This window comes from Pituophis catenifer, unplaced genomic scaffold, assembly GCF_029215685.1.
Source record: "Pituophis catenifer annectens isolate HBS135680 unplaced genomic scaffold, rPitCat1.0.hap2 SCAF_1, whole genome shotgun sequence".
Lineage (NCBI taxonomy): Eukaryota > Metazoa > Chordata > Lepidosauria > Squamata > Colubridae > Pituophis > Pituophis catenifer.
Genome location: NW_027256881.1, coordinates 209,802 through 235,000, shown reverse-complemented (window position 1 = coordinate 235,000; position 25,199 = coordinate 209,802). Strand labels below are relative to the sequence as shown.

At 47.1% G+C, this 25,199-nt stretch overlaps 2 protein-coding genes across 2 annotated transcripts in view; one reads left to right on the top strand and one right to left on the bottom strand.

Annotated features, from left to right (window-relative positions):
• The window catches only part of LOC139308455 (multidrug and toxin extrusion protein 1-like), a 36,129-nt gene extending 16,596 nt beyond the window's left edge, over positions 1-19,533 (top strand). The window contains exons 9-17 of the mRNA XM_070931983.1: positions 1,904-2,017; positions 2,820-2,887; positions 4,495-4,603; positions 9,051-9,126; positions 10,572-10,641; positions 12,474-12,606; positions 15,671-15,765; positions 18,950-19,061; positions 19,322-19,533. Of these exons, the coding sequence (XP_070788084.1) occupies positions 1,904-2,017; positions 2,820-2,887; positions 4,495-4,603; positions 9,051-9,126; positions 10,572-10,641; positions 12,474-12,606; positions 15,671-15,765; positions 18,950-19,061; positions 19,322-19,533 (989 nt within the window). The remainder of the gene's footprint in view (positions 1-1,903; positions 2,018-2,819; positions 2,888-4,494; positions 4,604-9,050; positions 9,127-10,571; positions 10,642-12,473; positions 12,607-15,670; positions 15,766-18,949; positions 19,062-19,321) is intronic.
• A 307-nt stretch (positions 19,534-19,840) lies between these two features.
• Positions 19,841-25,199, bottom strand: part of LOC139308456 (aldehyde dehydrogenase family 3 member A2-like) — a 46,451-nt gene continuing 41,092 nt past the window's right edge. Inside the window, 1 exon segment of the mRNA XM_070931984.1 lies at positions 19,841-22,561. Within this exon segment, the coding sequence (XP_070788085.1) occupies positions 22,547-22,561 (15 nt within the window). The 3' untranslated portion in view covers positions 19,841-22,546.

The following is a 25,199-nucleotide window of genomic DNA, read 5'->3' as shown; positions in this document are numbered from 1 at the left end:
TCACAGTCTCCTAGTGAGTGGCCCAAGTCACCCAGCTGGCTTTCATGCCTAAGGTGGGACTAGAACTCACAGTCTCCTAGTGAGTGGCCCAAGTCACCCAGCTGGCTTTCATGCCTAAGGTGGGACTAGAACTCACAGTCTCCTAGTGAGTGGCCCAAGTCACCCAGCTGGCTTTCATGCCTAAGGTGGGACTAGAACTCACAGTCTCCTAGTGAGTGGCCCAAGTCACCCAGCTGGCTTTCATGCCTAAGGTGGGACTAGAACTCACAGTCTCCTAGTGAGTGGCCCAAAGTCACCCAGCTGGCTTTCATGCCTATAGTGGAACTAGAACTCACAGTCTGCTAGTGAGTGGCCCAAAGTCATCCAGCCAGCTTTCATGCCTAAGGTGGGACTAGAACTCACTGTCTCCTAGTGAGTGGCCCAAAGTCACCCAGCCAGCTTTCATGCCTAAGGTGGGACTAGAACTCACAGTCTCCTAGTGAGTGGCCCAAAGTCACCCAGCCAGGTTTCATGCCTATAGTGGAACTAGAACTCACAGTCTCCTGGTGATTGGCCCAAAGTCCCCCAGCCGGCTTTCATGCCTAAGGTGGGACTAGAACTCACAATCTCCTAGTGAGTGGCCCAAAGTCACCCAGCCAGCTTTCATGCCTAAGGTGGGACTAGAACTCACAGTCTCCTGGTGATTGGCCCAAAGTCACCCAGCCAGCTTTCATGCCTAAGGTGGGACTAGAACTCACTGTCTCCTAGTGAGTGGCCCAAAGTCACCTAGCTGGCTTTCATGTCTAAGGCGCGACTAGAACTCACAGTCTCCTAGTGAGTGGCCCAAAGTCACCCAGCTGGCTTTCATGCCTATAGTGGAACTAGAACTCACAGTCTCCTGGTGATTGGCCCAAAGTCCCCCAGCCGGCTTTCATGCCTAAGGTGGGACTAGAACTCACAATCTCCTAGTGAGTGGCCCAAAGTCACCCAGCCAGCTTTCATGCCTAAGGTGGGACTAGAACTCACAGTCTCCTGGTGATTGGCCCAAAGTCACCCAGCCAGCTTTCATGCCTAAGGTGGGACTAGAACTCACTGTCTCCTAGTGAGTGGCCCAAAGTCACCTAGCTGGCTTTCATGTCTAAGGCGCGACTAGAACTCACAGTCTCCTAGTGAGTGGCCCAAAGTCACCCAGCTGGCTTTCATGCCTATAGTGGAACTAGAACTCACAGTCTCCTGGTGATTGGCCCAAAGTCACTGGGTGACTTTGGGCTAATGACCAGGAGACTGTGAGTTCAAGTCCTGCCTAACGCATGACGGTATCTGGGTGACTTTGGGCCAGTCACCAGGAGACTCCGAATCCTAGTCCTGCCTTAGGCATGAAAACAAGTTGATTGACTTTGTTACAATCACCAGGAAACTGTGAATTCTAGTCCTGCATTAGGCATGAAAGGCAAATTAAGTAACTTGGGCCAATCACCAGGAGATGGTGAATTCTAGTCCCACCTTAGCCATTAAAGCCAGCTGGCTAAGTTTGGGCCAATCACCAGGGGATGGTGAGTTCTAGTCCCACTTTAGGCATGAAAGCCAGCTGGGTGACTTTCAGCCAATCACCAGGAGGCAGTGAGTTCTAGTCCTGCCTAATGCAGGACAGTACCTGGGTGACTTTGACCCAATCACCAGGAGACTCCGAATTCTAGTCCTGCCTTAGGCATGAAAGCTATCTGGGTGACTTTGGGCCAATCACTAGGCGGCTGTGAGTTCTAGTCCTGCTTTTAAAAAAAATGGCATTTTGAATCTATCCTGTAGTCATTTTAGAGACATTCCTGTGCCAGACTCAAAATCCACCATCCTCTTGTTATGTAATTTTTGCATCCAAACCATGAATCCTGGCTTGTTCAGGTGATTTTCCTTTTTTTTTTTCCAGGTTGGTCCACGGACTGCCTGCAGGAATGGGGTCTCTTCATGTCGCTGGCGATTCCCAGCATGCTGATGATTTGCATTGAATGGTGGACTTTTGAAATTGGAAGCTTTCTGATAGGTCAGGAGTGGGCAGGGGGAGGAGCTAGGGCTGGGTGTGGGACGGGCCAAAAGGCGGGACACACCCTTTTTCCTAGAGGTAGTCCTCAACTTATGACCACAACCAAGCCCAAAATTTAGGTTGTTAAGTGAGAAATTGCCCCATTTTTTATTACCTTTCTCGCCCCATGTTGTTAAGTGAATCACTGCAGTTCTTCAATTAGTCACACGGTTGTTAGGTGAACCTGGCTTCCCTGTTGCTTGTCAGTAGGTTGCAAAAGGGGATCACGTGACCCCCCCGGGATGCTGCGACCGTCATAAATAGGAGTCACTTTGCCAAGCGTCTGAATTTTGATCGCGTGACCGTGATCGGATGTCGCAACGGTCACAGATGTGAAAAATAATCATGTCACTTTTTTTCAATGCCGTTGTAACTTCGAACGGTCACTAAATGAACTGTTGCAAGTCGAGGACTACCTGTATTTACAAGGGTTGCAGCATCCCAGGGTCATGATGTCATTTCCACTTGCGCCCTTCCCAACAAGCCCTGAGGGAAACCAGACTTAATTAATGACCACATGGTTGTAAAAGTGAGTGCGACTCACTTAGCAACCGTCCTGCTTAGCATCAGAATTCTGGTTCCAATTGTGGTTGTACATTGAGGATTTCCTGTCATAATCCTTGCAGGAGCCTTCAGGGAAGAGATCCAAAAAGCCAAGATGGCGGCTGAGCCGCCATCTTGCCTTTTTAGATCTCTTCCCTCAGGACATCATTGAATATTTATTTTTCCCTTTTCCTGTTATTATTATTTTTTTTAATGTCAGGCCTCCTGAGTGTGCTGGATCTGTCTGCGCAATCTGTCATCTATGAAATCGCCACAGTAGTTTATATGGTAAGCATTTCCCGTCTGCCATATCACCACAAAAACAGGATGTCTGCCATTTTGACTTTTTTGACCTTCCTTGGCAGACACCTCAAATTAGCAAACCGAAATGTAAATTTCCCTGCATTTTGTGTGCATCCTATGATTTGCATTGGCTATAACTGATATACAGGTATAGCTGGTGTTTGACTTATGATTGTTTATTTAGAGACCCTGTGTAATTTATGAGGGCGTGGAAAAAAGGAACTTACGACCAGTCCTCACACTTACAACCATTTGCAGCATTTTCCCCACGATTACAGGATCAAAATTCAGAAGCTTGGCAACTGACTCATATTTATGACGGATACAATGTCCTGTGGGTCCCAGCCGGCTTCCAACAAGCAAAGTCAAAGGGTGAAAGAGGGATTTACTTAAGGACCGCCCAAAATGGTCATAAAATCAGGTTCAACTCACTTAACGACCATGTCACTTAGCGACCGAAGTTCACAATTGTACTCGCAAGTCAAGGACTACCTATAGTCCTCTTTAAACAACTGCCTCATTTATTGAAAGTTCACATCTACAAGCGTGAAAAAAAAACAACTTTACAACCAGTCCTCACATTTATGACGTTCGCTGGTCTACAAACCAAAAGAAAGTGGAAGTCGGATCAAAAGCACAGTCTCAGTTCCACTGAGCAATGTTTTGCTGAATGACCAATTATGGTCGCTAAACTATCTGTGCCGTCCATACAGGAAGTCCTCGCTTTACTACAACAAAGGAACCCGAAATTTGCATTGCGAAGTGAGACAGTTGTTCAGTGAGTTTTGCCCCTTTTTACGACCTGCCTTGCCACAGCTGTTAAGCGAATCACTGCAGTTATTAAGTTAATAAAACGGTTGTTAAGTGAATCCAGCTTCCCCATCAAAAGGGGATCACGTGACCCCGGGACACTGCAGACGTCATAAATAGGAGTCAGTTGCCAATCCATCTGCGTTTTGATGACGTGACCATCGGGGATGCTGCAGTGGTCGTAAGTGTGAAAAAACGGTCGTAAATTCACTTTTTTCAGGGTCCTTGTATAACATCAAACGGTCACTAAACGAATGGTGGTAAATCGAGGACTACCTATAGGGTATTTTTTTTATTATTATTATTTTAGAAAATTTATATTGTCGCAACTCAAGGCAGCTTACATTTATATGATGTTTTTACATGGTATAAAAACATCATATAAAAAATAAAAATAGTAAAATATTTTAAATATTTTAAATAATAGTAAAATAATTTTTAAAAAATAACAAATTAATAAAATAATTCATTCAACGACCCTCTAAAAAGGATGCAGATGACCAGCTGTCTGCAAGGAGTATCAATCCTTCTGTCCCCCACCATCCAGTCAGAGCTGAAGAAGCTTCTTGGATGAGAAGAGAAACGTCTTCAAAAGAAAAAACAAGAAATTCCAGTTGCCTCTTGAAAAAAGCACCATTTTGGACAAGCCATTTAATGGGCTCCATCCCACTCTGGATATATCAAAAAAATCAACCAATCAATCCAGCTGGTTGAGGATTTTACCAAGGCAGGAACTGAACGGGCATCTCACCAGATCTCTCTCTTCCTTTTGTCCGTTTTAGATTCCCTTTGGGATCGGGGCCTCCACCAGCGTCCGAGTGGGCAACGCCTTAGGAGCCGGGAAGGGGCAAGAAGCCCGCAAGTCTTCTGTAGTCGCCATATTTTGCACAGGTATCAATCTGGGGCTGATAGAAAGAAGAGAATCAGTGGTGGGTTTGAAAAATGTTTACTACCGGTTCTGTGTTTGTGGCTTGGTGGGCGTGGCATGGCTTGGTGGGCGTGGCAGGGGAAGGATACTGTAAAATCTCCATTCCCACCCCACTCCGGGGGACGGATACTGCGAAATCCCCATTTCCTCCCGATCAGCTGGGACTCGGGAGGCAGAGAATAGATGGGGGCAGGGCCAGTCAGAAGTTTTACTACCAGTTCTCCGAACTATTCAAAATTTCCGCTACCGGTTCTCCAGAACTGGTCAGAACCTGCTGAAACCCATCTCTGAAGAGAATCCATGGGAAACATAAACCAGCTGTCAGACTTCGATGCTATCTCAAAATAAATGAATTTCCAATCTGCCAATCTTTAAGGAAATCTTTTCTTTAATTGAGCACAGCCACCGGATCATGACTCGATGCGGACAAGACTGACCTTTTGCCCCCCAATCCCTCCCTTTCCGATCCCCAATTCTCTGCTTCTCATTGGCTATCTTCCAAGTCATTCTCCAGACTTCTTGTCACGTCATTTCCCAGGAATGTCTCCCCCCTCCTCATTTCCACGACAACCCGACTTCAAAGGGATTTAGCAGGCAAAAGTTCAGAAATTATCTCTCTCTTCTCTATGCCAGCGCTGAGGCGCTGACACCAGCGTTTCAGAATCAGACTAGAGCTGAAAGGGACCATGTGCGAGCCGGAAACAGGAAGAGTAGCCACCTGGTGCGCATGCATGTGCCAGGAATAGGATCTTCCAATTTCCATCACGCACATGCTCCTCACGCACGCATGCGCACAAGAAACTGGAAGACCAGGTGGCCGGTGTGGATGTGTGCGCTGGAAACCGGAAGATCATCTTTTCGGTGACCAACTGGCCGGCACGCCGGAACCCGGAAGGGCAAGGAACGATGGCTTGCGTGCCCGAAGAGGTGCCACTTTTGCCACGCGTGCCATAGATTCGCCATCGCAGACCTACTGTCAGGTTTTCAGGCCGTCTTCAAATAAATTGCGTCTCAAACAAAGTCTTTTTTGAAACAAGCTTCCATTTTATTTAGCACGGCAACATGGAGTCAGTGTACTGACTCCATGCAGCCAGCACTGCCGTGCTGCCCCAAAATCCCTCCTCTTCCTTCCCCCACTCCTCTGCATTCATTGGCCATCTTCCCAATCATTCACCCCTAATCTACTGCTCCAGCTCAAAGGAATTTCCTCCCTCCCATCCATCTCCTAGGGGACATTATCTCCAGCTAAAATAAGTAGGTGAAAGGCAACCGTCCCGTTGCAGACACTTGCGTTCTCCTTCTCATGTCAGCACTAGGATAAATGCATCTTGACGTGCTGACATCTACACCATTTCAGATATCATATCAGAGTCATATCGGTGGGCACATGAGCATTGCCCTAGCTCAGATCCGGTGGGAGGGGGTGAAAATGGCCTTCCCCACTCCCCCAGAGGCCGGAAATAGCCCGTTTGCCAACTTCCGGTGGGACCGGAAGGCCTGTTTTTTGCTCTCCCCAGGCTCCGGAGGCTCTCTAAGAGCCTGGGGAGGGTGAAAATGGCCTTCCCCACTCCCCCAGAGGCCGGAAATAGCCAGTTTGCCAATTTCCGGTGGGACCGGAAGGCCTGTTTTTTGCTCTCCCCAGGCTCCGGAGGATTTCTAGGCTCCAAAGGCTTTCCCCATCCCCCACCCCGGAGGCCGGAAACGGCATGTTTCCTGACTTCCGGTCCCACCCCCAAGAAAGCCTCTGGAGCCTGGGGAGGGCGAAAAACGGACCTACTGGGCCCACCGTGCCCAAAGCAGGGGGAGCACGGGGGAGTCGCATGCGCATAAGTGACTGTCTAGACTGGGCAAACCCAAATCCTGCAACTGTTCTTCATACGTTTTAGTCTCTAGAACTCTTAATTGCTCTTCTTTGCAATTTCTCAACCTTGGTGACTTTAAGATGAGCAGAAATTGTATATACAGGAAATCCTCGACTTACAACCATTTGTTCAGTGACGGAAGATACAACGGCACTGAAAAACGGGATCGAAGACTGTTGTTTTGCACTTATGACCGTTGCAGCGCTCCTGTGGGCCACGTGATCCAAATTCAGATGCTTGGCAACCGACTCATATTTATGATGGTCGCAGCGTCCCGGGGGTTGTTTAGCGACCTTCTGGCAAAGAAAGTCAATGGGGAAGCCAGATTCACTTCACAATCGTGTTACTAACCGGACAACTGAAGTGATTCACTTAACAACCATGGCAAAAAAAAGATCGGAAAATGGGGCAAACCTCCCTGAACAACTATCTCGCTTAGCGACAGAAATTTTAGGCTTAACTGTGGTCGTAAGTTGAGGACTACCTATATCCATCATATGATACACTTTTTGGGGTTATATATATATATTGTTTTATTTTATTTTATTTTATTTTGAATTTATATACCGCACCTTCTCCCGAGGGACTCTCAGGGCGGTGTACAGCCAGATAAAAATATACAATACAAACATTAAAAACAATTAAAAGGATATATATTAATTTGGCCCCAATTTAAGATAACAAACCAATTAAAAATATTTAAAAATATGTTCAAAAATATGTTAAGCCAGCCCGGCTTGCTGAAAAAAGAAAGTTTTAAGGGCACGGCGGAATCTCCTAATAATAGGTATTATCTATCTTAATAGGTATATATATATATATATATATATGAGGTGGGTTTCAGCAGGTTCTGACCTGTTCTGGAGAACCGGTAGCGGAAATTTTGAGTAGTTTGGTAGTAGTTCTTACTATCGTAGAACCAGTAGTAAAAATTCTGACTGGCCCCGCCCCCATCTATTCTCTGCCTCCCAAGTCCCAGCTGATCAGGAAGAAATGGGGATTTTGCAATATCCTTCCCCTGGATTGGGGACGTAATGGAGATTTTACAGTATCCTTCCCCTGGAGTAGGATGGGATTAGAGATTTTGCAGTATCCTTCCCCTGGATTGGGGACGTAATGGAGATTTTACAGTATCCTTCCCCTGGAGTAGAGTGGGAATGGAGATTTTATGGTATCCTTCCCCTGCCATGCCCACCAAGCTACACCCACCAAGCCACTACCCCCAGAACCGGTAGTAAAAAGGGCAGAAATGTCCAGGATGGTCAAAGAAGTCAAGATGGCGTCCAACATCTAAAACCCAACACTATATATGCAGGCATTTAACATGAAGAAATGATGGAGCTTCAGTTCCATCATCGTTGATACCATCTTGACTTTTGTAGGCCTTTCTGAGTAGGGAGCATAACATAACACAGCAGTAGGCCTCTATGGAGCCTTTACGACCTGTGGACTTCAACTCCCAGAATTCCCGAGAGAGTCAACCATGTTGGCTGTCTCAGGAATTCTGGGAGTTGAAGTCCACAGGTCGTAAAGAGGTCATAGAGGCCCATCCTGGTATAATATTTGATCTTGCTGTAATATTTCTTAGTATCTCTCTTTCTAATGCTCTGGGTAGCATGATCGGCAGCATATAGCATGTAGCATGTAGTTTCTTCCCCAAACCCCCAAAACTTTAACCTTAAACTGTCTACTGTTGACAGTAGGGGCATGCATAAGCACCGGCGTGCCTACCATCCAGGGGGGAAATCTAAAATTTGTTATTACCGGTTCTGTGGGCGTGGTTTGGTGGGGGGGGGCGTAATGTGACTGGGTGGGCGTGGCCAACTTTTTTTTTTTTTTACTTTTAAAAGCATTTTTTCTACCACCTTAAGAGGTTGCAGAAAAAAATGCTTTTAGAAGCCTCTGACGATCAGGCAACTCAGCTGGGATCATCAGAGGCTTTTAAAGGCATTTTTTTTCCTACAACCTCTTCAGCCGAAGAGGTTGTTAAAAATGCTTTTAAAAGGCTTTTAAAAGGCTCTGACGATCAGGCAACTCAGCTGGGATCGCCAGAGGCTTTTAAAGGCTTTTTTTTTTTCAGGAAAAAAATGCTTTTAAAAGCTTCTGATGATCCCAGATGAGTTGCGCGCTCATCAGAGCCTTTTTTTTTTTTTAACTTTTAAAAGTATTTTTTCGGCCGAAGAGGTTGTAGAAAAAATGCTTTTAAAAGTAAAAAAAACACAACATCCTCTGATGATCGCTCAGCTCAGCTGGGCATGGGGGGGGAGCACAGGGATTTTTACTACCGGTTCTCCGAACCACCCACCGCCATCACTATCGGATCGGGCGATCCGGTCCGAACCGGGAGCATTTCAACCCTGTTACTGTCCCTGTCCTAATATTCCTTTTTTACTTATTCTTTTCATGTATTCCAATTATGTTTGTACTTTTACCTGTTATCTTATAGATGCTTGACAAATAAATTTATGATTATGATATGAATTGAATAAATAAATAAAATTTATCTCGGATTGCTTCAATTCTTTTCTCCCTGTTTTTTTTCCTCCAGTGGGATTCGTCCTTCTGATGTGTGTTGTGTTGATAGCCTCCAAAGATGTCTTGGCGTATATTTTCACCAGTGAAAAGTAAGTGTGACAATCTGGAGTGAACCCCTCAGGCCCTGAGGGTATCTTGTAAATACAGGTTGTCCTTGACTTACCACTATTTGTTTAGTGACCGTTCGAACTTACAATGGCAACGAAAAAGCTGATTTATTTACAGCATACAGGTGTAAATTCAGGGGGGTTACCTAGTCATATGACACAGGATGGGTTGATGTAACTTCAAATGGTTGCTATGTAACCCGTCGTAAGTCGAGGACTAACTGTTCCATTATTGACTTATCCTTGACTTACAATCACAGTGGAGCCCAAAATTTCTGTTGCTAAGCGAGACAGTTAAGTGAGGTTTTCCCCCCTGTTTTACCACCTTTCTCGCCCCAGTTGTTAAGTGATTCACTGCAGTTGTTCAGTTAGTCACACAGTTGTTAAGTGAATCCGACTTCCTCATGCTTCTTGGAAGGTCGCAAAAGGGGATCACGTGACACCCCCCCCCCCCGGGACACTGCATACCGTCATAAATACGAACCAGTTGCCAACGGTCTGAATTTTGATTACATGACCGTCACCACGGGGATGTTGCAACGGCTGTCATAAGTGTGAAACATAGTCATAAGTCCCTTTTTAAAGTGCTGTTGTAACTTTGAATGGTCACTAAATGAACTGTTGTAAGATATAGATAGATAGATATAATATAGTTAGATAAATGAGAGATTAATGAGAGATAGAAAGATAGATAGGTAAATAGATAGATATAGATATAGATATAGATATAGATATAGAAAGATAGATAGGTAAATAGATAGATATAGATATAGATATAGATATAGATATAGATATAGATATAGATATAGATATAGATATAAACAAAGAAATAGACATTCTGCGAGCTACGGAACTAAAATAAGTAAAATGTTATTCTACTAAACTTTCATCAGCCATCTGCTGACATCGTCAAGAGTATTAAACTACCATTACAGAGATCTCTGCCTAAAATGGTAGTTTAATACTCTGACGAAGTCAGCAGATGGCTGACGAAAGCTTAGTAGAATAAAATTTTAATTATTTTAGTTCCGGAGTTCGCAGAATGTCTGCTTCTTCCTTTACAAATATACTTGGAACCCGTATTTTTAGAATAGTTTGAAATATATATATATGTGTGTGTGTGTGTGTGTGGCTTAGAGTAGGGCAACAAAATCAGGGGTGTCCAGTCTTTGCAACTTTAAGATCTGTGGACTTCAATTCCTAGAATTCTAGGTGTTAAGATACAAATTAACAGAGTTGGAAGGGACCTTGTAGGTCATCTAGTCCAACCCTCTGGCCCTACACCAATTCTGACAGATGGCAGTCTAGTCTCTTATTGAAAAATTCCAGTGATGAAATCCACAGGTCTTAAAGTTGCCAAGATTGGACACCCCTGACTTAGAGGAGGTCGGTGCTGATGATGGTTTTTATCTATTTGTGCAAAACAGAGAAGTGGTTGACCTCGTGGCATATGTGATGCCCGTCTACATAGCCTTCCACCTGTTTGAAGCCCTTTGTGTGAGTCCTTTTCTTTCTCATTTCTTTCCACTGGCCTGAATAGGGTTAAATTTAAGGTTCAGCTCTGACAACCTCAAATGTTTTAAGATTATGGGGGGCACCTGTGGTTTTTTTAGTAAACCACCCATGACCAAACCATGCCTTAATGGGGTATGGAAAGGCAGTCTGGTGTGGGGTGGAATGGGTGAACTTCCACTCCCAGAATCCCCCATTCAGCATGCTTTAAGAGGGATGGACTTCCACTCCCAGAATCCCCCATTCAGCATGCTTTAAGAGGGATGGACTTCCACTCCCAGAATCCCCCATTCAGCATGCTTTAAGAGGGATGGACTTCCACTCCCAGAATCCCCCATTCAGCATGCTTTAAGAGGGGTGGACTTCCACTCCCAGAATCCCCCAGCCAGCATGCTTTAAGAGGGGTGGACTTCCACTCCCAGAATTCCCCAGCCAGCATGCTTTAAGAGGGATGGACTTCCACTCCCAGAATCCCCCATTCAGCATGCTTTAAGAGGGGTGGACTTCCACTCCCAGAATCCCCCAGCCAGCATGCTTTAAGAGGGGTGGACTTCCGCTCCCAGAATCCCCCAGCCAGCATGCTTTAAGAGGAGTGGACTTCCGCTCCCAGAATCCCCCAGCCAGCGTGCTTTCAGAGGGGTGGACTTCCACTCCCAGAATTCCCCAGCCAGCCATGCTTTAAGAGGGGAGGACTTCCACTCCCAGAATCCCCCAGCCAGCAATGCTTTAAGATGGGTGGACTTCCACTCCCAGAATCCCCCAGCCAGCAATGCTTTAAGATGGGTGGACTTCCACTCCCAGAATCCCCCAGCCAGAATGCTTTAAGATGGGTGGACTTCCACTCCCAGAATCCCCCAGCCAGCAATGCTTTAAGATGGGTGGACTTCCACTCCCAGAATTCCCCAGCCAGCAATGCTTTAAGATGGGTGGACTTCCACTCCCAGAATTCCCCAGCCAGAATGCTTTAAGATGGGTGGACTTCCACTCCCAGAATCCCCCAGCCAGCAATGCTTTAAGAGGGGTGGACTTCCACTCCCAGAATTCCCCAGCCAGCAATGCTTTAAGAGGGGAGGACTTCCACTCCCAGAATCCCCCAGCCAGCAATGCTTTAAGATGGGTGGACTTCCACTCCCAGAATTCCCCAGCCAGCAATGCTTTAAGATGGGTGGACTTCCACTCCTAGAATTCCCCAGCCAGCATGCTTTAAGAGGGGTGGACTTCCACTCCCAGAATCCCCCAGCCAGCAATGCTTTAAGATGGGTGGACCTCCACTCCCAGAATTCCCCAGCCAGCAATGCTTTAAGAGGGGTGGACTTCCACTCCCAGAATCCCCCAGCCAGAATGCTTTAAGATGGGTGGACTTCCACTCCCAGAATCCCCCAACCAGCAATGCTTTAAGAGGGGTGGACTTCCACTCCCAGAATCCCCCAGCCAGAATGCTTTAAGATGGGTGGACTTCCACTCCCAGAATCCCCCAGCCAGCAATGCTTTAAGAGGGGTGGACTTCCACTCCCAGAATCCCCCAGCCAGCAATGCTTTAAGATGGGTGGACTTCCACTCCCAGAATCCCCCAACCAGCAATGCTTTAAGAGGGGTGGACTTCCACTCCCAGAATCCCCCAGCCAGCAATGCTTTAAGATGGGTGGACTTCCACTCCCAGAATTCCCCAGCCAGCGTGCTTTAAGAGGGGTGGACTTCCACTCCCAGAATTCCTCAGTCAGCACAGTGGGAATTCTGGGAGTTGAAGTCCACACACCTTCAATTTGCAGAGGTTCACAAGGCCTCTTGTAACCCATCCTTCTTTTCATCTCTTGCAGGCTACAACCGCCGGGGTGCTGCGTGGCACCGGAAGGCAGAAACTAGGCGCCATTTTCAACATGCTGGGCTACTACACTGTAGGCCTGCCCTTGGGGGTTGTGCTCCTTTTCGTAGCCAAAATTGGCATGATAGGTACTAGCATTGAGCAGAGAGTGGCATGGCGATAAGTAGTTACGACCATAATTGAGCCCTACAATTAGGGTTGCGAGTTGTGACGGTCATAAAACAGGCCGATTTGAGTTTACCATCTTTTCCACAGTGGCTGTTAAGCAAAGTCACTGTTTGCGAAGGGGAGCGAACGGAAATAAATGCTGGTTTTGAGGGGGAAATGTCACAAATCATTGGTCAGGTGATCATGGGACTCTTCAAAGGTGGACCAGTTGCCCAAAATATGGAAATGTGACCGAGGGGGGGGGGGGAACAGACGGACAACATAGACGACAACATCACAACTTCAAAAGCAGGATGCAAGTCGTCCCAAAGGTGTTTTTTTCAGGAGGCAACTGCAAATTCTTTGTTCTTCTTTGAGGATGTTTCACTTCTTTTCTTTTCTTTTTTTTTTTCTTTAATTTATATGCCGCCCTTCTCCGGAGACTGAGGGCGGCTTACAATGCGTTAAGCAATAGCCTTCATCCTTTTGTATATTTATACAAAGTCAGCTTATTGCCCCCACAAACTGGGTCCTCAATTTACCTACCTTAGAAAGGATGGAAGGCTGAGTCAACCTTGAGCCTGGGGAGAGTCGAATTCGCAGTAATTGCAGGCAGCAGATGTTAATAACAGTGCTTGAGTCCACTGTGCTACGGGCTCTTTACATCTTCTCATCCAAGAAGCTTCTTCCGTTCTAATGGGATGGTGGGGAATGGAAGGATTGAGACTCCTTGCAGACAGCTGGTCATTTGCATCCTTTTAGAGGGTCGTTGAGGCCACTTTGGAGGCTTATCTGTGTCCTCAGGGTCACCTGAGTAGTGTAAATGGGTGTGGAGCCTTCTACAACACAGTCCTTTCAGCAGTTCCAGAGGTTTGTCTGTGACCCTGAGGACACAGAGAAACCTCCAAGTGGCCTCAAGGACTCTCTAAAACCGTGATGGCGAACCTATGGCATGGGTGCCACAGGTGGCACACGGAGCCATATCTGTGGGCACGCGAGTGTTGCCTTACCTCAGTCCAGCACGCATGTGTGTGCGCTGGCCAGCTGATTTTCGGGTCGGGAAATGGGCTGTTTCTGGGCTTCCGGAGGGCCTCCGGAGGAATGGGGAAGGCTGTTTTAGCCCTCCCCAGGCTCCGGTCCCTGGGGACGGCAAAAAAATGGGCCTACCGGGCCCACCGGAAGTCGGGAAATGGGCTGTTTCTGGGCTTCCGGAGGGCCTCCGGGGGAATGGGGAAGGCTGTTTTAGCCCTCCCCAGGCTCTGGTCCCTGAGGATGGCAAAAAAATGGGCCTACCAGGCCCACCGGAAGTCGGGAAATGGGCTGTTTCTGGGCTTCCGGAGGGCCTCCGGGGGAATGGGGAAGGCTGTTTTCGCCCTCCCCAGGCTCCGGTCCCGAGGGATGGCAAAAAAATGGGCCTACCAGGCCCACCGGAAGTCGGGAAATGGGCTGTTTCTGGGCTTCCGGAGGGCCTCCGGGGGAATGGGGAAGGCTGTTTTAGCCCTCCCCAGGCTCCGGTCCCTGGGGACGGCAAAAAAATGGGCCTACCAGGCCCACCGGAAGTCAGGAAATGGGCTGTTTCTGGGCTTCCGGAGGGCCTCCGGGGGAATGGGGAAGGCTGTTTTAGCCCTCCCCAGGCTCTGGTCCCTGGGGACGGCAAAAAAATGGGCCTACCAGGCCCACCGGAAGTCAGGAAATGGGCTGTTTCTGGGCTTCCGGACGGCCTCCGGGGGAATGGGGAAGGCTGTTTTAGCCCTCCCCAGGCTCCAGTCCCTGGGGACAGCAAAAAAATGGGCCTACCGGGCCCACCAGAAGTCGGGAAATGGGCTGTTTCTGGGCTTCCGGAGGGCCTCCGGAGGAATGGGGAAGGCTGTTTTAGCCCTCCCCAGGCTCCGGTCCCTGGGGACGGCAAAAAAAATGGGCCTACCGGGCCCACGGTGCCATCGCATGCCAAAAGCAGAGGGGAGAGTAGGGGGGGTCACATGCTCATGCGTGGGGGGACGGGGCGCATTGAATTATGGGTGTGGGCACGCGCGCGCACAATCCCCCCTCCACTACCCCCGCTTTTGGCACACGACGGCAAAAAGGTTAGCCATCCCTGCTCTAAAAGGATGCAAATGACCAGCTATCTGCAAGGAACATAAATCCTTCCGTTCCCCACCAGAGCGGAAGAAGCTTCTTGGATGAGAAGCGAAACGTCTTCAGAACGCAAGGCCATTCTTCATTTCCACTTAGCGGCTTTGAACGATCGCCAAGCAATCAGTCGTAAGTCAAGGACTACCTATATGTAACTAATACAGTGGTACCTGGCTACTCAACTGCTTTGAAACTCAACAAATTCGGTATTCAACGCATTTTGATGCCAAATTTTTGTCCTGGTATTCATTGTTTGGTACTCAACACCAACGACATTATCAGTGTCGGTGTGAGCCACCACAGGTAGTCCTCGACTTACAACCGCAATGGAGCCCAGAATTCCTGTTGCTAAGTGAGAAATTTGTTAAGTGAATTTTGCCCCGTTTTGCGACCTTTCTTGCCCCCGTTGTTAAGTGAATCGCTGCAGTTGTTAAGTTAGAGGCACGGTTGTTAAGTGAATCGGGCTTCCCCCGTTGACTTTGCTTGTCGGAAGTTCGCAAAAGGGGATCGATCACGTGACCCCGGGACGCTGCAACCCGTCATAAATATGAGTCAGTTGCCAAGAGTCTGAATTTTGATCACCTGACCACGAGGATATTACAAGGGGTCACAGGTGTGAAAAACGGTCCCTAAGTCACTTTTTTCGGTGCCGTCGTCACTTCGGTCAGTAAACAAACAGTTGTAAGTCAAGGACGACTACCTGTGTCCAAGATCGTGATGGTCATTAAGTGAGCTCGCCTGACGAAAGTCGCAAATGGCAATCACGTGACCTCAGGCTGCTGTAAGCATCATAAACGCGAGAAGCATTTTTAAATCCGTTTTCTCAGCGCCGTTGTAAACTTCGGACGGCCGCTAAGTGAATGGTCATAAGTTGAGGACGTTGTGATTTTTCAGCTTGGTCTTCCTTCCTAGGGTTTTGGCTGGGCATGCTGATTTGCACCCTGATCCCCTGCATCTGTTCCATCACGTACATACTCCGGATGAATTGGGACCAGGTGGCTGAAGAGGTAAGAGGCATCCTTCAGCCATGCTCCAACCATTAGGCAATACTCCTCCTGCATGACGATCTCTATTTCCCTTTTTTTTTTCCAGTTCTGGTCATTCTCGCTCTTTTGCACTGCTCGTCTTACAGGGAGTCCTCTGTTTACGACCATTCATCAAGGCCAGACTTATACTCACTCCGGTCATTAAGCAAGTCACCAAAGCACCATGTCCATTTTTGTGACCGTTTTTTTTTTTTTTTAACACTGGTTGTTAAGTGAACGCCATGGTTGTAAAGTAAAAGCTGTGGTCATTAAGCAAACATCGTAGTCGTTAAGTGAATCCATTGCCTGCAACATCCTTTTTTTTTTTATTGCTGGAAACTGGATACAAACCTTGGTTTCCGGCCAAATCATGATTAACGTGAGGCTGCAAAAGGCTGTAACTGCAGGGCAGTTGCTGAGCTGCCGACATGTAATCATATGATCCCAGGGGTGGAATTTAAGCTATCAGAATTTCGAATCAGTCGTAAGCAGCCCCGAGGGAAGGTGTGTTGTAACTAGTTCTCCATTAGGCAGGGAAACTGTCAGGGTGCCTGTCACCTCAGCCTACCTCACAAGGTTGTTGTTGTGGGGAAAAATAAGAGGGAACATTATGTGCGTTCCCTTGAATTGTTCCAAAAGAAAGCAGGATGTAATAATTATAACATCACCTCTAATGTGTAATTTTATCATCTCTAATCTCATAAATGGCCTAGAACAGGGATGGCTAACCTTTTTGCCGTTGCGTGCCAAAACGTGGGGAGCGTGGGGGGGTCGTGCGCGCTCGTGCCCACACCGATAATTCAATGCCACCCCTGCGTTCCCCCGCTTTTGGCATGCGACGGCAAAAAGTTTACCGGTGGGCCCAGAAGACCCGTTTTCCGCCCTCCCCAGGCTCCAGAGACTTTCTAGGAGCCTGGGGAGGGCGAAAACGGCCTTCCCCACCCCCATGGAGGCCCTCCAGAGGCCAGAAATGGCCCGTTTCCCGACTTCCGGTGGGCCCGGAAGGCCCGAAAATCAGCTGACTGGTTCATGCATGCACACTGGAACTGAGCTAGGGCAATGCTCGCGTGCCCACATATATGGCTCCGTGTGCCAGCTGTGGCACGCGTGCCATAAGTTCACCATCACAGGCCTAGATAGAATATTAATATAGGTAGTCCTCGACTTATGACCACAATTGAGCCCAAAATTTATGTTGCTAAGCAAGAAATTTGTTAAGTGAGTTTTGCCCCATCTCACGACCTTTCTAGCCCTAGTTGTTAAGCGAATCATGGCAATTGTTACTCACACGGTTGTTAAGTGAATCCGGCCTCCCCATTGACTTTGCTGAAGTCGCAAAAGGGGATCGCGTGACCCCGGGACACTCCAACCGTCATAAATACGAGTCAATGGCCAAGTGTCTGAATTTTGATCACGTAAACACGGGGATGTTGCAAAAGTCATAAGTGTGAAAAATGGTCCTAAGTCACTTTTTTTCGGTGCCATTGTAACTTTGGTCACTAAATGAGTCAAGGACTACCTGTATATAGAACACTTATTTCATTCGCATGAAGTGGCACATTTCAAAATGTGAACATACAACCGATAACTTCTTGAATTCCTCATATATTACGAAATTGACTACATACTTCCATCATAAATGTGTCATACTTATATATGCTCCTTTTATATATTATATATATTATTACTGATACCCACGTACTTCATGCCTTATACCCGTGATGGTGAACCTATGGCACGCGTGTTACAGGTGGCACGCGGAGCCATATCAGTGGGCACGCGAGGGTTTCCCTAGCTCAACTCCAGCACGCATGTGCGCACTGGCCAGCTGATTTTCAGGCCTTCTGGCCCCACCAGAAATCGGGAAACAGGCTGTTTCCGGCCTCCGGAATGGGTGGGGAAGGCTGTTTTAGCCCTCACCAGGCTCCAAGAAAGCTTCTGGGCTCAGGCCGAAAATCGGGCCTACTGGGCCCACCGTGCCATCACGTGCCTAAAGCAGGGGGAGCGCATGTGTGTGTGTGGGGGTGGGGCGCATTGAATTATAGGTGTGGGCACACGCGCACGTGATCCCCCCCACCCTCCCCCCGCTTTTGGCACATGACGGCAAAAAGGTTAGCCATCACTGCCTTATACGCTAAATAATGACATAAAACCTCTAATATCATCCTCATTTTCAACTGCCTAGAGCAGTGATGGTGAACGTTTTCGGCACGCGGGCGCTCGCTGGGGCCGCACTCCGGAAAAGCCGAACTTCCGGGTTGTAGCACGCATGCGCACCCGACGATCAGCTGGCCGGGGCGCATGTGCGCACCAGTTTTCGGCACTGCCGCGCAAGTGAAGGACAGCTGATCGTTGCACACACATGCATGCCAGAAACCCGGAAGACAAATAGGCAAGGCCACGCATGCCTGGGCGACATGACTTCGCGTGCCAGTTTGGGCACGCATGCCATAAGTTCACCATCACGGGCCTAGAGTCATTGTGTGTATGTTGGGTGGAGATATATATATATATTGTGTTTTTCTATCGAGGCACCTGGTCTAGCCCAGCATGTGGGAGGGAGCATACTGCATCCCTTTCGTCTTTCAGCTCCAATCCAGGAGCCCTCAAGCAGTCGCATTCACGACAAACCATTTTATACCAAATTGCGTAACATGCAGGCAGCCCAAGTTCGAATCCAAGTAAGGGTATGGCTAGCTGATGAGAGCTAAATAGCTTGAAACAGATCTATACTAGTCTCCCTTTATTTTTTTATCAGCGAAATATAAATTATATATATATATATGTATGTATGTATGTATGTATGTATATGTAGGTCTTTGGTTATTCGGGTTTTCTCCCGTGTAAAATTGGAAGTGTCTTGGCGACGTTTTGACGAAGTCTCATTCGTCATCTTCAGGCTGGTGTTTTCGGCTTCGTGCTTCTAGGAGCAATGTGTGTGTGATCGCAGCTGTTTCTTCCTTTTAACTGCCAGTGGGGGTGTGAACAATTTTACGCGGGAGAAAACCCGAATAACCAAAGACCTACATACAAATACCCGCAAAAACCTCAGAAAACATATATATATATATTTCTTTTCTTTATATATTTATATATTTCTATATATTAATATATATATTAATAAATATATTTAATAAAATCTCTACTGTCCGGCTCTTCCCTTTAGGCCCAGCGCCGTGCCAAACTGTCGCAGAAGCCAGTGGAGGATTTGAACTCGGCTCCCATCCCGGGCAAAGCAGTTTCCTCTTCCGATATAGAATGCAAAGCAGGGTTTGGAGGTGAGCGAAGGAGCAAGAACCTTGTAGCCGTGCCGGGACTGGCTTTGCCGATACAGGCAGTCCTTGACTTACAACTATTCGTTTAGTGTCAGAATTAAGAAGTAATTAAGAATTAGGTTTGCGTTTAAAGCCAAACAGACGGGCTCTAATTGGATTAGGGCCTCAAAAAAAATGATTCATTTTAAGATAGAGAATTGTGGTCGTAAGTCGATTACTGTCTGGAGCTGATTTCGAGTCCCGCTTGTTCTTTTCTGTTCCAGGACACACGGATGCCCAGAATGGCGTTGTGCTTCTGAGCTTCACCGTCATAAATGGCCCAACCTTGCCAGACAAAAAGGCAGTCAGTGTCCCCAGGACGGGCCGAGTTCTGACGACCAAGCAACTGATTGTGAGACGGGGACTCGCGGTGGCCGGCGCCGTGGGAATTCTAGCGGTGGGAATATTGATACGGATATTCACGGTGGACAATTAGAGGCTGGGGAAGAGACTAGAATGGACTCCCTTGAACCCAAGGCAAAGAAACGAGAGCGAGATGCTCAGCGGCAGGAACTTATTTCATCCAGCAGAGGGCGCCAGTGGGAGTCATACCCAGAGCTTCCACCAGGGGGCGCCCATCTCAGCCAAACATTGTGGGATGTTGGCCATCTTGCTTATTCTCGCAAAGCCAAGCTGACCGAATCCGGCGTCTCAACATGCAAAAAACTGCTTTTTGGGGTTCAGAAAGTTTATTTCTACCACGCGGCCACCTGTTGTAGATAACCTGACGTACTCCATGTAATATTTCCCGATAAAAATCTTTTAATAGTAATTTTTTACATTGTTTTTTAAATGTATGCCTTTAAAAGAAACAAGAAAAGGAGGTTAGAAAAAGTTAGGAAACAAATGTGGACCCCAGGGAGGTCAAAAAAGTCAAGAGCGAGCCCCAGCCATGTCATACCAGTAGAAATTTCATCCTTGTTTACGTGGGATGGAATTTCGACAACAAGTTTGGGGGGGTGCCATTTTAAATTTTTTTGACTGCCCTGCAGATACCAGTGGCCATTTTTGGGGGAGAGGTGCCCTTTAATTTAAAGAGATGAACCCATGCAGCAGGTGGGGTAATTAATTTAGGATTTATTTGGCTTGTGCCAAATAGCTGTGGTTTGGTCCAAAAAAGCTCTGAGGATGTTATCTAGGACCTCAAGAATGCTCCTTATACACTGAACATAAGCTAACCAGGATTAGGCCAGCCTTCAGGTTTTATCTCTCAAGCTTCCAGCATTGGGAAAATTTTCTCTTCTTGTCCATCAAACGTAAGTTCTTGTGTTCATTTGAACCGTCCAGCTGCTTACTATTATAGGGGAAAAAATCCAGTACGGTTCTAAACCGAGAAGAAAAATGCTGGAAATAAAATTGAAGCCGATTGGAAAGGAGGATTCCATTTATTGGACTCAGAAGCACAGAATGCAGTTCTGGGACAGCTGACAAATTAACTTGATGAGTGCAAGGATTTTTCTACATTTCTGAAATGCTGCAGGGGATTGTAGTGAGATTGGTGTGTTTTTGCTATTCTAAGGGTGGTGGGTTAATCCTATTATATTCTAAAGAGCCTGTCCTGTCCTTAGAATTTGGGTGGGAGGGATGTAAATTCTTAATCTCATCATTTGGAGCAGAAGGTGTTTTGTTTGTGAATAGATTGGCCTGGATTTCTTAATTGGCACAAAATATCTATCTCTAGACTTCAGGCATCTGCTGGAGGCTGTTGAGGCTGCTTTCTGCCTTTAAGAACATGTTTCTCCATTTCTCCTTTTGGGAAATATAACAGTCGGCCTCTTTTTTTTTTTTTTTAATTTGATTTATATGCCGCCCTTCTCCGGAGACTCAGGGCGGCTTACAATGCGCTAAGCAATAGCCTTCATCCTTTTGTATATTTATACAAAGTCAGCTTATTGCCCCCACAAACTGGGTCCTCAATTTACTCACCTTAGAAAGGATGGAAGGCTGAGTCAACCTTGAGCCTGGCGGGATTCGAACCTGCAGTAATTGCAGGCAGCTGGTCTTAATAACAGGGTGCTTTAGGCTACTGTACTACCAAGGCTCTTTTAATATTCCCCAAAGTATTTCAATCTTTAGGAGGGTGCGCGATTACTTCTTACACTATTAATCCTAGTTTGTTTGATGTCTGCTGGTTTCAAACCTAGGGTGGTTGAAGAACCAATGGCCGAGGGATGCATAGGGCACGCTCAGGATAATGGGATGCGGAACTGATCTTGGGAGATAGGAAGAAGAGTTTGCAATTGAGGCAACCGTCAGAAAGAGATTGCTAAACCCATAGCAGCAATAAGGACGGTGGGGGAAAACATCTTTGCAGAGACCTTCCCTAGTTTTTTGAGCTGTAAATACGAGGTGGTGGTGAGGGAGATTTACTTTCAAGAGCTGCAGAGCTCCTGTACAATGGAACTTATTCTGGCTGGGGATGGCTGGAATTGTAGTACAACCAGATTGCACCTCTGATGAATAGCATACGGGCCTAACACATCACTCTCAAACCTCTGGACGTTTCCTTGGGTAACAGTTCTCAGGCTTGGCAGCTGGACAATGGGTGGATTTCAACTCCCAGAATTCTCCAGCCAGCATGCTTTAAGAGTGGTGGACTTCCACTCCCAGAATCCCCCAGCCAGCAGGCCTTAAGAGGATGGATTTCAACTCCCAGAATTCCCCAGGCAGCCTGTTTTAAGATGAGTGGACTTCCACTCCCAGAATTCCCCAGCCAGCAGGCCTTATGAGGGATGGACTTCAACTCCCAGAATTCCTCAGCCAGCCAAGTCGGTTGGGGAATTCTGGGAGTGGAAGTCCACCCATCGTCCAGCTGTCAAGTTTGAGAAACACTATGCATAGATCAGAAATATCTCTGTGGAAGACAAAATTCAGTGGCCCTCAGAGCTTTTAAAAAAGCACTTTAAAAAACAAAGAAACAATTTTGGGTTCAAATGCATTTTGTTCCCTGCCATAACACATCTGTAAAATACAAAAGTTTTAATTGCTCCTTTCAAAGAAAAGAAAAGGAAAAAAAATCAACAGAAGCTGCTATTTCCCCAAAAAGCAACGAAAACTTCATTTTTTTTTTCCACCTGACAACAGAACAAGCTTGCTTTAAAAAAAGACTCTGTAAGAAAAATATCTTTGGGGCCTTTTCCTAAATCCTCTAACTTAAATCATTTTTTCTTGAAACTTGTGTTTTCCTTTTCTTTGGTGCAAACTGTCTTTCCCGGAGAGAAGAAATATAAGAATATATATAAGATATACTCTCACCCGAGAAATCAACCTTTGGTGCTTCCCCTATTTTGAGTTTAATGATTAAGAAGAAATTGCGTTAACTCTTGTAAGTAAGTGTTAGAAAAAGATACCCCACCCGACACATACACACATGTGCAAACACACAAACACTGCCTGGAAGAGCTCTTTTTAACACCACGTTGTGCGATAGCCTCTGCGGAATTGCGTTCTCAGAAAAGTACCACCTGCGAAAAGGAAAAAAAAATAATATTAAATTTCTGCATTGGGGAAAAAAAGAGATACAGGTAGTTCTCGATCAATGATTGCAATTGGGACCAGAATTTCCGTGGCTAAGCAGGGCAGTTGTTAAGTGAATCACCAATTATTGTTGTTTTTGCCATTTTTGTTAAGCAAAAATCACTGTAGTTGTTAAGTGAATCACACAGTTGTTAAGTGAATTTGACTTCCCCCCCCCCCCCATTGACTTGGCTTGTCGGAAGCTCGCGGGGAAGGTTGCAAATGGAAATCACATGGGATGCCGCAACCGTCCTACATACATGCCAATTTTTTTTTATTTGGTCATAAGTGTGAGGACTGGTCATAAATCACTTTTTCTCAGTGCCATCGTAAGTTCGAATGGTTCTTAAATGAATGGACATAAGTCGAGAAATACCTGCAAGTGGTGTGGCTTGAAAGAAACTTTTAGTGAGGTCAGATAAAATGGGTCTGATACATTAGCAGTGATGGCTAACCTTTTTGCTGTTGCGTGCCAAAAGCGGCGGGAGAGGGGGGAGGTTGCGGGTACGTGTGCCCACATCCATGATTCAATGCGCCCCGCCCTCCTGTGCATGCACATGTGATACCCCTCCCCACTCCTCCCTGCTTTTGGCACGCGATGGCCCGGTAGGCCCGTTTTTTCGCCTTCCCCAGGCTCCAGAGCCTTCCTAGGAGCCTGGGGAGGGCAAAAACAGCCTTCCCCATCCCCCCGGAGGCCCTCCAGAGGCCGGAAACAGCCAGTTTCCCGATTTCCGGTGGGACCAGAAGGCCTGAAAATCAGTTGCCTGGTGCGCGCATACGCGCTGGAGTTGAGCTAGGGCAACACTCGCGTGCCCACCGATATGGCCGGAATACAGGTAGTAATCCTCAATTTACCACAGTTTATTTAGTGACCTGTTCAAAGTTACCACGGCACTGAAAAAAGTGATGTCGGACCCTTTTTCACACTTAGGGCCGTTGCAGCATCCCCAGGATCAGACGCTTGGCAACCAACTCGTATTTATGACGGTCGCAGTATCCTGGAGGTCTGTGATGCCCTTTTGTGACCTTCTTGCAACAGTTCATTTAATGACCATTCAAAGTTACTGCAACGGCACTGTATAAAAGTGACTTAGGACCGATTTTCACACTTACAACTCCCGCATCCCTGTTGGTCACGTGATGAAAATTTCAGGCGCTTGGAAATTGATTCGTATTTATGACGGTCCCAGAGTCCCCTTTTACGACCTTCTGAAAAGCAAAATCAACAAGCCAGATTCACTTAACAACCGTGTTGCTAACTTAACAACCGCAGGTGTGGCAAGATGGTTGATAAAACCCCTTAACAACAGAAACGTTGGGGGTCAATTGTGGTCGTAAGTTGAGGATTACCTGGCTGAACCCTAATCTAATGGTGCAAAATCATCCTCTTTTAGAAGGAAAAATGATCAAGAAACTGAGGTAAAATTTACTCTGTGCTTATTCACACTGTTTTGTTCTACAGCTAATCCTCAATTTACAACATTTAGTGACCGCTCAAAGTTACAATGGCACTAAAAATATGTGACTTATGACCATTTTTCACATTTATGACCACTGCAGCCTCCCCGTGGTCACGTGATGAAAATTCGGACGCTTGGCAAGTGACTCGTATTTATGACAGTTGCAGCATCCTGGGGGGGGGGCACGTGATCCCCTTTTGCGACCTTCTGACAAGCAAAGTCAATGGGGAAGCCAGATTCACTTAACGGCCGTGTTGCTAACTTAACCACTGCAGAGACTCACTTAACAACGGTGGCAAGAAAGGTTGTAAAATGGGTTGTAAAAAAAAAATCACCTCACAAATGTTTCACTTAGCAACATAAACTTTGGGCTCCATTGTGGTCGTAAGTGGAGGACTACCTCAATTACAAACAGGATAACAGAGACGAAGAAAATGGATTCAGAGGGGGAGAAAACATGAGACCTCTGAAATGGGCATTATTTACCATGATTGTTGGTCACTCTATAGCAGAGATGGCTAACCTTTTTGCCATCGCGTGCCAAAAGCGGGGGGAAGCGAGGGGGGGGGTCGCGCACGTGCGTGCCCACACCCATTATTATATGCGCCCCACCTCCCGTGTATGCGCGTGCGACCCCCCCGCGCTCCCCCCACATTTGGCACATGATGGCATGGTGGGCCCGGTAGGCCCTTTTTTTTGCTCTCCCCAGGCTCCAGAGCCTCTCTAGGAGCCCGGGGAGGCTGAAAATGGTCTGTTTGCGGCTTCCGGAGGGCCTCTGGGGGTGGGGAAGGCCGTTTTCGCCCTCCCCAGGCTCCTAGAAAGGTTCTGGAGAATGAGGAGAGCAAAAAACGGGCCTACTGGTCCCACCGGAAGTTGACAAATGGGCCGTTTCCGGCCTCCTGGAGAGGCTCTGGAGCCTGGGGAGAACAAAGAACGGGTCTCCCCCCACCCACTCTGAGGCCCTCCGGAGGCAGGAAACAGGCTGTTTCCCTACTTCTGGTGGGCCCAGAAGGCCCGAAAATCAGCTGGGGCACCGGAGCTGAGCTCGCGTGCCCTCTGATATTACTCTGCATGCCACCTGTATAGTCCTCGACTTGCAACCATTCATTTACTGACTGTTCAAAGT